This window comes from Calypte anna, chromosome 1 (assembly GCF_003957555.1).
Source record: "Calypte anna isolate BGI_N300 chromosome 1, bCalAnn1_v1.p, whole genome shotgun sequence".
Lineage (NCBI taxonomy): Eukaryota > Metazoa > Chordata > Aves > Apodiformes > Trochilidae > Calypte > Calypte anna.
In genome coordinates this window covers 15,099,234-15,113,787 of record NC_044244.1, presented here as the reverse complement: position 1 = coordinate 15,113,787, position 14,554 = coordinate 15,099,234, and the positions used below count along the sequence as shown (strand labels likewise).

General features: G+C 35.5%; 1 protein-coding gene across 3 annotated transcripts in view; it reads right to left on the bottom strand.

Annotated features, from left to right (window-relative positions):
- Positions 1-14,554, bottom strand: part of KIF21A (kinesin family member 21A) — an 89,973-nt gene that overhangs the window by 31,956 nt on the left and 43,463 nt on the right. For 2 of the 3 annotated variants that reach the window (XM_030448727.1, XM_030448735.1), the window contains exons 9-20: positions 13,686-13,875; positions 12,922-12,985; positions 11,525-11,728; positions 5,629-5,713; positions 5,334-5,451; positions 4,278-4,466; positions 3,133-3,332; positions 2,649-2,756; positions 2,101-2,169; positions 1,772-1,983; positions 947-1,100; positions 380-580 (exon numbers count right to left, since the gene is read on the bottom strand). In XM_030448727.1, the coding sequence (XP_030304587.1) occupies positions 380-580; positions 947-1,100; positions 1,772-1,983; positions 2,101-2,169; positions 2,649-2,756; positions 3,133-3,332; positions 4,278-4,466; positions 5,334-5,451; positions 5,629-5,713; positions 11,525-11,728; positions 12,922-12,985; positions 13,686-13,875 (1,794 nt within the window). Of the gene's footprint in view, positions 1-379; positions 581-946; positions 1,101-1,771; positions 1,984-2,100; positions 2,170-2,648; positions 2,757-3,132; positions 3,333-4,277; positions 4,467-5,333; positions 5,452-5,628; positions 5,714-8,104; positions 8,144-11,524; positions 11,729-12,921; positions 12,986-13,685; positions 13,876-14,554 lie in introns of all 3 variants that reach the window. The other variant, XM_030448742.1, reaches the window with a different exon arrangement.

Genomic DNA, 14,554 nt, shown 5'->3' with positions numbered 1-14,554 from the left:
AATTAATTTATATAAATTCTTACACACAAAAATTAGTTGCATATATTTAAAGTATACAAAAACAATACAAGAGAGTGGAAGAATATCAACAGCTGTCGAAAGATGGTCCAAGCTGTTAGCCTTCAGTCCCAAGAATTATATTAATTTAATGCTATCACTAGAGAAAGCATTTGTTTTGACATTTAAATGCTTTGTAATCTTAACTTGCATTACACTATTGATCAGATCAGAAATTTCAACTGCATTAACATTCTTCATTTCAGATTTAACCCAAGTTTTCACCAGTTTTAACTTCCTAGTTAATAAGCTGTAAATAATAATAATATTAATAATAATTATTATTATTATTATTATAATCTACATTTTACATTTGACCTACCTTTGCTTCTTCCATTTGCATAATGTTTGCCTGACAGTCAGAAATGCTGTCATTAATGTAGTCTATATTCGCAGTTAGTGATTCCATCTCTTCATTTATGCTTTGGACATTTCTCTCTGTTTCACTGCCAGCCCCATCTTTGATGAGCTTCTCCCTCTTCTTGGAAAGCTTTTCTCTTCTTTTTGTAAGCTCTTCACGTTGCTATTTCCCAAAAGACATAAGATTACATAAAAAGGAATCACTAAACAGGGCATGTTAGCACCTTTTGTTTGCTTTTGGGTTGGTTTTTTTGTATTCTTTTGCTCATTACACTTTAACATATCATGATTTCTACAGGAAGAAGTTATACAGGTGAATATACTAATACATATGCACATGATTCGTCTGTCCCTTTATTTTACTAAGCACAGCAATCCCATGGTCCAAATTCTTGCTAGAGTTGTTTAGAGCTTCTTCATGGACAGGGATGGATTCCAATCATTTAGCCCACACCACCATCCCAGTAGTTCATTTACAGCTCTCTCTATTTGATAAGACAACACGGGGTGTGTGTAGCAGATCACCCACCGTAAGTAACCTGTTCATATCCGTCTCCATGTTGGCAATGGTCATCCTCTGCATGATGATATCTGTCACTCTGCGTTCCAGCAATTGCCACTTCATCCTGGCTGCCCTTGAGGAGTAAACTCTGCTGGTCACTGCTTTACGCTGATATTTTTTTCTGTCAGAAAACCAAGAGAGCATACAGCTAAGACTAAAGTAGTCCAATTACACATTATAATGTGGAAAGAATCAGGCCAGAATACAGTTCATGGACAACTTTAAAAATTCTATAAATAAATGCAGGATTTCTTGCAGCTTTTCATTGCACCCCACAGCTACCTGCAGCCAGCCCTGAAATCTACTGAACTCTTAACATATTTTAAAAAGAGATTTCAAATGCTGTGGCATCTCACGTGATGCCCCATTGAAATAAAATGCAACTTAAAAGTTGTTCCCTATTTAACAAGGGGTTCTGCTTTAAACTACAGTGGAACTACCAATACACCTAATACATTAAATGGTGTTTTACAACAAGATGATCTTTGTACTTAAGAACACTGCAAGCATTGGACCACCAAGGGCATTTCTCTTTCAGAGCACAGTAACTGGATTTTGAAATTTTGGGGTTTCTAAATGTGACTTGTTCTTTAATGTCATTTTATAATACTCCACACTGACTTAAAGCCACCAAACTCAAATTGCATTTGATAAAGGTAAAATGCCCACTTTAATGAGCAGTACATGCTAGTAGTTTAAAAAATAGCTGCAATAAGTATCATCACATCTTATGCTAGGGAGTCCACAAGATTTTCAGTTCTCTTGAGAGTGCTGAACAGTTTTAATCCTTACCCTGTTCCATTTGTTGTAGTTACTGATAATGCTTGAACTCTTGCAACTGGAATTCTCATCTTCTGCTGTGCTGATGTTTTTGAACCATCATGCTCAACTGATGAGCTAGAACTTGCTTCCTGTATAGGATGCTCTGGCAGGCTCAGCTTCCGACCTACTTTTCCTGCCACTTTATCAGAGAGAGGCCTTACTTGCCGACGAAGGGCTGTAACCTGAAACAGAGTGCAGAGACTCAATTACCACTCCCCAAAACTGTGTTCTAAGTTACAGAAATGCAGCATCATTCTGTTTTCAAAGATACATTGATATATTGTGTTTTAACACAATACCTCTTCAGTTTTGCGACGCAAGATAACTTCTTGATTTCTTTTCTGAGCTTCCAAAAGCTTGAGCTGATGCTGTGAAAAAATAAAAGCAGCGTATTATATTTTTTTTCCATTATCTAAGACTACATTCTATTAACAAGACAACCTTTACACACTAATACAAGTTTGCAAAACCATTGTGACTTGAAGTGGTTGAGTCTCAATTGTTTCTCACTCTTCCTAACGCAGAACAAAAGTGTTCCACTCTACCAATTCTCTATCAAATAGAATACTTGCATGCAAGCAAGATGGTAGTTGCAGTTTGGTTAAGATTCACTAATAAAAGAAATAGGGATATATTCAATAAGCCTTCTATTTTCTGTTGCACTTACCATTTAGAAACTGATTATGATAGAATTGAAACCAAATTATGTGGGTTTTGACTGGTGAAAATACACAGGTACGTGCCTGCCCCAGCGAATGCACACAAATATGGTGTGTGCCCACAACCAGATGAACATCATAATGAGAGATACTTATTCCAAATAGAAGTTCTTTATCTGTGAAATCACCTCTCGTTTGCGTTGCTCCTTTTTAAGCTGTGCAATTTCTCTATTTCTTCTGGATTCAGTCATTCTAGCTTTCTCCTGCTCTTCTTTCATTTGTTTCATCAATCGAACCTGTGAAGAGGCCATCAATTAGAAAAGCTGTTTATACAAAGTGCTGTTCTCTGCCCCCACTCATAAGAAGTTTCTTCTTCAAATTGCCATTTTCCAATATATTACAAGCTATTTGGCAATTTACCTCCTCCACCTACGGCATCTTCTTCACTCAGTGCTGAATAATAGCTAACAAGCAGTACAAACTTCTCTCATTTTCAATACTTGTATTTTTTGTTCATTAATCCTAAAAGCCACCCCTCTTCCCCAGAAACAGCCTAGTCTTCATACTGCTACCCTAGTGTTCACACTTCTGAACAGCTGACATCATGAACAGGGTTATCTGGTAGATTTCAACCCATTTTTCAGTATAACACTTCAATGTACTGAAATATACCTTGGTTTTCTTCATCTCTGTCACCTCCTGCTGCAGTTTCTTCAGCTGCTTTTCATATTGAGATTGATTTTTAAGCAATCGTGCATGTTCCTTTTGTGCTGTTTGAAGTCTCTGCAGTTCTTTATTCATGGCCTGGAGTTTCTTTTCGTATTCTGACTTGATTTTTTTTGCCTTTTCTTCTGAATAGGTCTCTACAGAACCTAGAGTAAAAGGGAATTCTTAATCTGCTTTTGTTCAGGATATTTTCACTTTGCCAGCCACAGCAGATGACTTCCAGCATTATCTGAAATATCTTTGAAAAATTTAATTTGTCTCTAGCTTGTCACCTGCACTGCTTCAAATTTTTCACCTTGTATTTCTTCTTGGATAAGATACTAAGTATTAACAGTTTCCTTCTGATTTTTTTTTTTTTTTTTTGCACTAGACAAAGTGTACGTAAGAGTACGTAAAACACAGAGACATACATGGTTATTCACACACATATATATGCAAGATCATAACAATAGTCCCAAGAGCCACAAGTCTTATATCCCTTTTTTGGCACTCATCAAATGGGAATGTCTAAGGATTAAAATGGAACAGCAAAAGCATATTAAGTATATAAATATAAAGCACATATAGTATTTTTTTAAAAAAGAAACAAAAAAACCCAAACAACACTTCTCCCCATTATTTTCCCAAAATTCAACTATCTGTGGCTTAGAACTTCCTAAGCCTGAGTTAGCTTTTCATCTCTATGTAACTACATACTTCAAAAAGTCTGCTCAGTAATGTATTTCTGCAAGGCCAGTGATACTAGTTCTTATTTTCATACAAATCAAAAGAAAGGGAGGAGGGGAGAGGGGATAAATATTTTTAATTCAGGAACTATCTTAAAATGAAAGCTCCTAGAAAACTAGAAATGCTTATTCAACCAAATCAAAAACCTGTAAGAAGCAGTATTAAAACAAACAAACAAAAAAAAAGTCCAAATTAGTAGAAACTAGAATGAGTAAAGTATGATTCCTTGGCATTATGGGTACAAACCCATTTATGTTTTCTGCAATTTCTTAACGCATTTGAAAAAGGAAGTGAGAGGAGTAACAAACAATTCAATTTGAATATTTTACACAGCACCTACATTTAAATGATTTTGCGCTTCTTACCCAAGTTTTGAAGAACCTGATCTCTTTCAAGCTGAGTGTCTCGAATCTTATGTTGTAGCATCATCAGTTTCTCTTCATACTGTTTTTTCAGCGTTTGCAACCTTCGCTGGCTGTTCTCCAGCTCATCTATCAGTTTTTGCTTAATGGCTATTTCACAGGTGATATTTGCCAAGTCTGCTTGATAGTTTTCTAAAACAAAAATATTTGAGTTATTAAAAATAAAGACTTCTGTTACCGCATAACTAAAGTTGACTACTGGCAGACTACAAGCGGAATTTTCCGTCCTCTAGCTCTTTGAAAAATATACCAAAAATTCTGAGACAAGAGAAGTCACCTCAATCATGGAGGAGGAATGGTAAAGGCAATTAAAAAAAATAGGAGGAAAAGGTAAGGAAAAGCACTAACCCACAAGCTAAGTTTATAAAAGTTCAATAATTTCTTTAGTCCTTTTTTTGCTTAAGATTTTGTTCCAGAATAAAGACGTCAGTTAAGAATTACTTTTTAAGTTCTGCAGCTCCTGATGATGGTGTGTTAGTCTCAAACATGAAAGACCTGGTTTCCCCAACTGATGTGAGAGAACAGTCTCTGACTCTAGCAGTCTTAATTTGCACGCCACACATAACCCAGCTGTTAAGCTTTTACATAGAGTCACAACCTCTGAAAATGAAGAATGTTAATGGACTTCCAGCCTTTCAAAATTACCCATTTCCAGGTTAGCTGAATGGAAGCTCTCACCTTCGTGATTAGTCCCAACACATAAAAATAAGCTAGTACTTAAACCTTACACTTTGGATATTCTAACTAAGAAGAAACATGTTATCAAACACCTGATGGCCTGTGGGCAATTTTAAAGCCAATACAGGGGCACTTGATCCTGTACATATAAAACACATGTATTGCATGTTTTGGCACCAAAAAAAAACCAAAAAAAATTACTGGACACCATCCACAGAGAATTATAGACAGTGGGTTGACAGCACACTATCTTGCCTACTAAAAGCAAAGGAATGAATTTTAGTACTTGTAAAATTCTACAAAATATTGCAGTGACATCACCTTTTTCATCAGAGTCAGAATCTGATTCATCTGAGCTTTCTACAACTTCCATGTCATCTTCATCCTCATCATCCTCCTCTTCTTCATCATCATGATCACTTACTTCCTGAATTTCCTCCTACAAAACAGAAAACAAAGATATGGATGCATGCCCACACTTTTGCATTCCCCAGTCACTTCTGACTATTGCCATGTCACAGGATTCATCTGACCCATTCCTAATCTCCTTTCTGTAACTTTGTAAATCTTTTAAGCAGACAATAAACAAATAAACCAAACACTTCTACATACTTACTGCTTCCAATTCATTATTCTCTCTCTCCGAAGTTCCTTTTTCATCTCTCTTCTCCTGCTCGTTATCTGTGTTATCCTCTTTAACACTAGCAGAAGAGGCACAGACACAAAATATTCACAAACTGAAATGGCATGTGCTTCCCATTCCCTAAACCAGTAAATTGTATTCCAAATAGAGATGAAAGCTTAGGAAGTGTACAGGAAGGCTTAGGAAGTGTAGTTAGGCAAAAATACAGGTTGTTGGGCATGGGTAAAACACAACTTCCAATCTCTCAGATAAAATAGTGCTTGATTACTCTTAATCTTGGCTTTCACAATAATATTCATTATTATCATGTTGTTTTAGGACATATTGCACAACTAGGACAATCAGAATACACTTCATTTACTACAGCACTACCCATTTTGCATGGAAGTTGCAGTGTACCCAGAATAGGCTTTACAAAAAAAAAAGAAAGAACACTGTGTGCAGATACAACATGCATTTCAGGTACTACTACACTCTCAAGCTATAACAAAAACCTAATGTACTTACTGTCATCTCAAAATTTATGTATAAACCTTAAACAATAATCTAACTTATCATACTATAAGTATTCCTTTGATGAGTTAACTACTTTGACATCAAAGAAATGCTCAGAACAGGCATTGATACAATGACAGAGTTAAGAATATTTTTTTTGCAATAAGGCTGTCCATCCACAAAAAAATTTTCCCATCTATTAAGATTACATTTTAGCATATTTCTGTGCTTTTTTTTTTATGCTATGGCTCACAACTTACTTAAAAGTCACTTATCTCCATATTCTTTCCTCTCTTGGTCACTAAAGAGATGGTTTATATAAATTACAGCAAGGTGGGGTTTTTGTTTTAAAGGATTGGTGTATTAGCTATTAGAAGTCTTAATGTTATTACTTGCACTCTTGAGACATCACATGCAAATGTAAAATTTAAAAATCAGTGGCACTTGGGAAATGGCTGTGGACCAAATGTCTGTCCCTCTAGCACTACATGTGAAAAAATCCATCCCATCCCCAATAGGTGGGAAATTGTGATATAACTCTGTAAGATGCCATAGTAGGTAATAGAGAAAAAATGTGGTTAGGATTGCATAAGGTGAAATCCACCTTACCTAACTTCAGATGCATAAAAGTTTGGCAAGTTATGTGCTGTCACTGACCAGGCAGGGTAACTAGAAATGCACATCTTCCTCCACTGACATCAAAAACATCTCAGAGTCAAGATCTAACTCTTGGACAAATCCAGTACTCAGTGCAGAGACAAGAAATGTTCAGTAAATTCAAGACACTATAATTTGGCAAGTAACACCTAAAAGCCTTTTCTGAAACACAGCTCTACTCTGACGAGTGCCAGTTAAGTGACACAGCTTCCACGCACATGATTTTTCTGTAATACTATTTTTCAATCTGTTCAATGATAACTTGTCCATTCTGCCCCACTAATCCCTAGTGAAAATAATTCCAGCTACTGCTGACCATATGTGAGGCAGGAATCTTCTGCCTGCACTGTGTGAATCTACACAGCAGCCAGGGAAGCTGGAAGTCAAAAGCCTAACTAGATGAAAAATAATTACAGGAAAAAATACCAAACAAGATCACTGAGCCCCACAGTCTCATTTCCACAGTTCTTCATCTCAGCCCACAACACGGTCTGTTTAATGTTGGTTAATAAACCTAAACTATAACATATTTTAGCTGCAATCTTACTGCAGATTGAGGCAAATCCCTGGTTTCCCTTCTGCCTGCACACAGCATGGAGCTCACCACTTCAGAGAATTCATGTTCTGCCTAAGAAAGGGGAGAGACAGGAGGAAGGCAAGCCAGCAGCTCTCCCAGGCAGGACTGTACTGCTTAATTTGTGTGCTACTGGTATGTGGATTCACATAATCTGCATTAATTCAGTTGAGGGGTTTTTTGATCAAAGTGGACAGCTGAAAAATAAAAGCTCCATTAGTTGCATTTTTAATGACAGCATATTCCTCTTTTTGGAGCCTTCAGTTCCTCTCTATGGTAACTGCTTTGTCTACTGCTTTGGCTGAAACTGAACAGAAAGAATGGCCAAGCTTTTCAAAAATAAAAGCAGCAAACATAACTGAGGTGCAAAGGTGCCAAATTTTAGATGTCATACACTGCCTGCTAGATGCTTCTCACCATATGAGCTCCTATGCCTTCCTTCTGCCTTTCATTCCACAGAGGCCGTGCAAGAAGTAAATTACTTAATTCTATAACCATGCCCAATGCTTGCTCAACACCCTTCAACCCCACAGTCAACCTCAGTTCCATAACAGATGTTTCTTCCAGTTAAAGCACTTGTTGAAAGTGAAAACACAGGAAAGAATTTTGAAAAGCCAAATTAGCTACTCTGTAAGTATGTAAGAATCTGCCCAACGTCTTTTCATGTATGACAACCGGTTAATTGAAATGACAGGTAATTAAAAACCTGGGAAATATTCCAACCTTCTTTCTTCTTGACTGCTTTCCTCAAGTTTCTGTAGCCTTCAAAAGCACGAGGTACAGTATTGGAAGGCCAAGCCAATGAAGGACAAACCAGACAGTGAAAAGCAAAAGTGATAAGAAGGTAAAAAAATGATATACAAGCTTGTGGAGTTTAAAATGAAATTTTAAAAGATACCATCAAGAGACAACAAGTAGTAAAAAGGCAATACATTTTGCACAGTTGGAAAGTAAATAGAAAACAAAGAAGCAGCATTTGTAAGTTATCTAATCTGTCCCTGTTAATAACCGTAAATTCAAGTTACACTAAGGAAAAAGTTTTAGATAAGACAAAGTATTTCAGTTTGAGAATTATTTCTAACATGGATTTAAAAAAACAAGAACCAAAACCCAAAAAAACTTAGTTATAGAAAAAAGGCTCTCTCCTTTTTTGCCACTTAAAACTGGCAGTAATATACCAAAAATTGCAAGAAGTACTGCCACTGAACCAAAGTTGTATTGATATTCCTCAGGAATGTAACAGGAAAAAAATTAATGCAAAAACGTTTTATGTCTGCTGATAACGTATTGTGATACAAGACAGTAATCCAAGTTTTTCAGTACTAATATTCTGTATGATATATCCCAAACAGAGTTCATATAAAAATGTTCAAACTGCATTTTTTTTTTGGTTTGGGGTTTTGTTGTTTGCTTTAAATAAAATACAGAAAACTGCAGTTTATTATTCTGGGATTCAAAAATTACATGCAAGCAATTGCTTGTTATTTTTTTAATAAATTAACAAAAATGTGAATCAGAAGCAATGAGATGGGCAAAGTGTTAGTATTTTTACTTGCACTTTCTCGCCTTGGACAAATGTGGATTTATCAGTAAGGAAATGTCTGTATGACTTGCATAAGTTTAAAGATGACAAATTTCAACAGCTACTGAAATTCCTCATTCTGAACAAAAAACAAGAGTTTTGTTGCCTTTTCATTTGTACTGCCTCTAACCTTTCTTCAGTATCAGGTAGGAGCTAACATAGTAAAAGCCATGCAATATTATCATTAATTTAGTTAAAAAGAAAGTTGTGAAAGTCAAAAGACAACAGGAAAAAAAGGCAACCAGGTATATTAGGCTGACTAACAATTGAAAGGGACATGGAAAGCTTGCTCTGGGGATTCTGGCAATTCTGTGGGACACTCCAATCAAGCAGATATTGCAGCAGCCAAAACATTACTGTCGTGTAAACTGCTTCTGATAAACGTTACCATAGATTCTTCTTAAAGGCTACAGATACATAGCAGTACATACCTGCTGCTCATTCAGAAACTGGCTCTTAGGTTTTCAGGCTAGCTCACTACAATTTAGGTAAGTTGCATGTATTTAAAATTATGCAGCTTTCAGCATCTGATCCACAAAGAGAAACAGATGAAGAAAGATAGTAGATGGGGCAGAACTAGGCTTACCAATGCCATTTTTATAGGAAACTGTTAGTTAGACAACTTTAAACGAACAGCAACCCTAAAAAGAAAGAGTACAGCAAAAGCAGCTAAATGCCTGTAGAAGACAGAAGTTCAGCAAAGAATCCCTACCAAACTGAGGGGTAAAGTGTCCCTTCAAAATACATTAGCATACTCATTGTCAATTCCTGAAATTTCAATAGAATAAAAATTCAGTGATTTATCCTGAATACAGACTTTGTATTTCATTATTTAGAGAGAACCACTCTGCATGTAACAAGTATGACCTACTATTTGCATAACCCCTAATTTCTAACATTTCTTAGCTTATAAATATTTATTACAATGCAGCCTGCAGATAGGCCAGTAGAGAGATTCAAACCTTACCAGCATTTTGAAGAGCATGATCTCATTCTACAGAACACAAGACTAACTTTAAGATGAAGGATGGACCATCAAAAGGTCTTCTCCAACTTAAATTTTTCTCTGATTTTCTAATTCTATAATGCTAGGAGAGAAAAGTGATCACAAAAAAATTATGGTAAGTAGTCCCTACTTCTGGGTCAAACAACTTGACTATCCCATTCAGAGCACAATTGTCCTGATGTGAGCAACTGTGACTGGGCAGAAAAGCTTCTTTCAGGGAAAAAACCTCCAAACAAGCACACACCAAAAAAACCCAATCAAACAAACAAAAGCAAAAAACCAAAAAAAAACCCAAACAAAAACCACACAACATGAACAGTCTGTTTTACTTACTAGTCGACAAAGGATAAAACTTCCAAATGTTTTTTAAAGTGATCATCTTCTACAGCATACATCTAATGCACACAGTCCTGTGTGCTACGTAATACTGAGATCCCAACTAACAATCAGGACTCTCTCTAAGCATGAATTTAAATGCATCCTTTTTTAGAAAATACGGTGAAATATGAAAACTCAAATATCTTGGGTTTTGCATTTAAAAAACATATTGAAGAGTTTGGCTGAAGAGAGGCCAGAGCGTTCACTGTGCTGATTTCACCTAATACTTCCATCCTCCCCTCAAGTTCCTACACTAAATGTACCAAAATCCCCACAAAAGTATGTTTCCTGAAAAATTATATGCAAAGGAAGAATCTAGTCATTATTTTAAATGTTTGTTCTCTACAATTATCAGTATTTGTGTGGTGACTGGATTTATACATATGGGACCTCAAATTGCAGGTATCACTAACTCAAAACTACTTCATATTTCAACAGTCTTTAAGGCTTGTACTGTTTTAAGTTTTACACTTCATTTATGGAAGAAGCCTAGAGGGTCGTAAGTTGAAAGAGTAATGGATTAGAAGCATGGAAAATTTCAGGGAAAATTGAAAGATCTCTAATGGAATCAAAGTCTTGGAGTACACAAACAGATCATTGCTGTACTAACTGCTGTCTCAACAGGCATTTATATTCATGTTTATGAGCATTTCAGTAGATAAGAAGTTGAAGAGCAAAAAACAGCAAAGCATGATGTTGCAGAGAATTAGGAAATTTCAACTTAAAAACATTCATAAAAACAGAAGATGGAGCAAAAGAAGCCATTCCAAGAGCTACCAAAGAATTCCCAGCTATTCAGATTATCTTTTCTTCAGAAAGCGGTTTCAGTTTTGAGATATGGTTAAAAAAAAGTTTAATTGGTTAATTTCAGATACATTTTAAAAAACTAAATATCAAAATTTTTGGAAAGCACCCATGCTTTTATCATAGTTAGTAATTATAAGAAAAAAAAATTCAGAGACATTCATTCTACAAATACTGCATACTTGACTGGAAGAAAAGATTCCAAAGAAAAACACTTAAAACTTCAATGTGTAGATGGATTTGAAGAAGCAGCAGTTTAGGATCCAAACCCACACAGCAACAATGAACAAATTTTAAAGTCTCACTGGTTAAATAAAAATACACAGCTTTACTAAAAAAGAGAAAACAAATAGCATTATAATTCATACACCACCTCTTTTTCTTTTTTCTTTCTTTTTTTTTCAGCTTTTCCAGATCTTTCTTGGCTATATCTAGAATTTCCATTGTCTCTTTCTCTGATGAAAGCATGGAAGCAGAAAATGCTGATGGGCCACCAAAATACGTGGATCTTGTTGACGCTCTTGACAAGCTACGTCGAAGATTTTCATTCACTGCTTCACTTTCTAATAATTTTGCTCTTCAAAAATAAACCCAAAAAAGATAAATCACAAGAATTGCTAATGCATGAGATGTATATTCCTGAGCAATGCATTACATTCAGTTTAAACATTTACAAACCAAGGTGAAATAACACAAAATACATTGAATCATAGAATTGTCTAGTGGTTGGAAAAGACCTCTAAGATCACTGCATCCAACCATCAACACACACAAACACAAAAAAAAATTTTTTTTAAATCACTGTGCCCACTGGAGCAGGTCCTGAAATGCCTCTAATGCATCCAGGAATGGCAACTCCATCACTTCTTTGGGGAGTCCATTCCAGCACCTGACTACTCTCTCAGTAAAGAAATTCTTCCTCATATTTAGTCTAAAACTCCCCTGGTACAACTTCAGGCCCTTTCCTATAGTTATTTATTTGAGAAAAGTGCCCAGCACCCACATCCCTACAATCTTTTTTCAGGTAAGAGAGCACAAAGATCTCTCAGCCTCCTCTTCTCCAAACTAAACATTCCCAACTCCCTCAGTACAATTTCCCTCGATACAAATAATAAAGAAATACAAGTGTAGTAAAGCCTTTGATTACTTCATTTTACACAGTGGCTATATATGTATTTTATATATTTCATATATCTTAGTGAGAATACACACAAATACAAATGTCTGTATAAATATATACAGAGATAAAAGTACAAATATATCTCTTCAGACAGTGTATATACATTACACAAAAGCTACACAAAGCTTCTAGTACAAACTGGTAATAGGCCAGATAATCCTTTTTTCACATGATACACCTCCAAGAAACAGAGAAATAAAAAAATCTAAAATATTTCATACTTATTCTAATTAAAAGAAAGCAGTTGCTTTTCATTGATATGAAATTGTAAAAAGTAATTTCTCAGTACTACCATTTATACATGGTTATGAAGTCACATAAAACAATTGTTCCAAATTAAGCTGTCCTTTGTGCAACAATATCAAGATATTATTTAGACATCATCTTACTTTCATTTCTGTTGTCAGCTTCATCTTTAATGTGTGAATTTTTTGTGACCAAGAACAACACCAGATGGTCTTTACAGCTCGAGAACCACTGTACTAAACTAATCCCCACAGAGGAAAATAGTAATTACTGGCTAACAGTTTTAGTGGTTTGTTTTGCTTTTTTTTAAATAAAAATAGTTCAAATACATATTATGTAAATACCTGAGATCTTCAATTTCCTTGATATAATTATGAATCATGTTGCTAATTTCTTCATTTCCTTCTCCTTTGAAGGACAGAGAGGAAGGGTGGGGGAAGAGAAATATTGAGAAAGGATGGTAACATTTTTAAAACCTGAAATACAGCTACCAAGCACAAGGTGTCAGCAGAGAGAAAGTCATATGGGCTACATGTTAAGATCTTATGTGGTATGTAAAATTTATTTCCACCTTAAACTGCATTAAGTGTTTGGTTACTCTATGTAATATGATCAGGATTACTAAAAGTAATTTATTCTGTTTCATTTGTTTTTCATATTAGCACCTTTTACCAACACATCCATCGTAAATCAAAAGTAACCTGACAAACAGTCCGAAAAAGAATAATCAGCCCATTGACTTATCATGACTGCATTGTTCTATGAGGTGATAAGCAACATTCACCCTTCTGTACCCAGGTCCTCATCCAAAGCAAAATATTAAGTCCATAGATGGGTAAGCACAGAAGTAATTCCTATCCAAAGGTATTATTTCACATTGTGCTTAGTCCTAAATGAATGGCAAAATCAGGGTGCACGACTATTTCTTGTTAACAGAAGTCCCCAGAAAGAGGAAATAAGTGGATGGGAGGCAATGTCTGCCAAAGCATTAGTGTTTCATAGGCATAACTTTATTCCAAGAGACCCACAAAGCAAGAACATATCACTGATTTAAGATCATGAACTTGACAAGCAGTTTACACACATTCCCAATGCACCCACAGCATACCTGCTCTGGCTAGCACTTGATTGGCCTGATCACTCATGAGTTGTGTTATTCTGGCTCTCAGTGCATCAATAGTCTCTTGCATTGCTTTAATTCTAACACGCAGGTTGTTGTTTTCTGTTTGCAGCATTGCATTTTCATGAAACATGTCATTGATGCTTTCAACGCCTTCTTCATCTATAATCCTTTTACCCTTATGAAAGTAAAGATATTTCATTAATAGTAAGGCTGACCAACACATGAAAAATTTCTAACTTGGCAAAAGCAACCCACAAATTATTTGAAATTCCAAGTAGATGCTCATAGAGGAAGATAACGGTCTGAAAAAATTAAAAACAATGGATAAATTAATGGTTTTCAAAACACTGAGATCTGGCCAACATATTTGGGTCCTGTGTAATTCCACCTCAGCGTGAAATACAAGTTTTTGAAGAGGTTAAGAAATAAGAAAATAATTCTATATAAAATCAGGACCTTTTTCTCAAAGATAGCAAAGGAGGAGAACACTGTTTGGTAACTACATTTTTTGCTGAAAACAGTCTTTTTAAAAAATTCAGGAAGAAACTGGCATTGTGTAGTAGAAGCATCAATTGTGCAATTTAAAAATACATTTTAAAATCAAACTTGTTTAGCTGCCTTGTAAGATTTTCAAAGCCATACAGAATAAGTGTACACATTCATTTCTGTGCCAGTCTAAATTTTGGTCTTTTTTACTCTGGAAGTGACTATTTATTATTGTGGGGCATGATAGGGTCACTTTTTGCCTTTGAAAAAGCAAATAGCATGCACCATCTGTTGACATCATTGACGTTCATTGATGTACCTTTTCTTTTGGGATGCCATCTAAGTTTTCTAAAAACAGCTGGTAATTA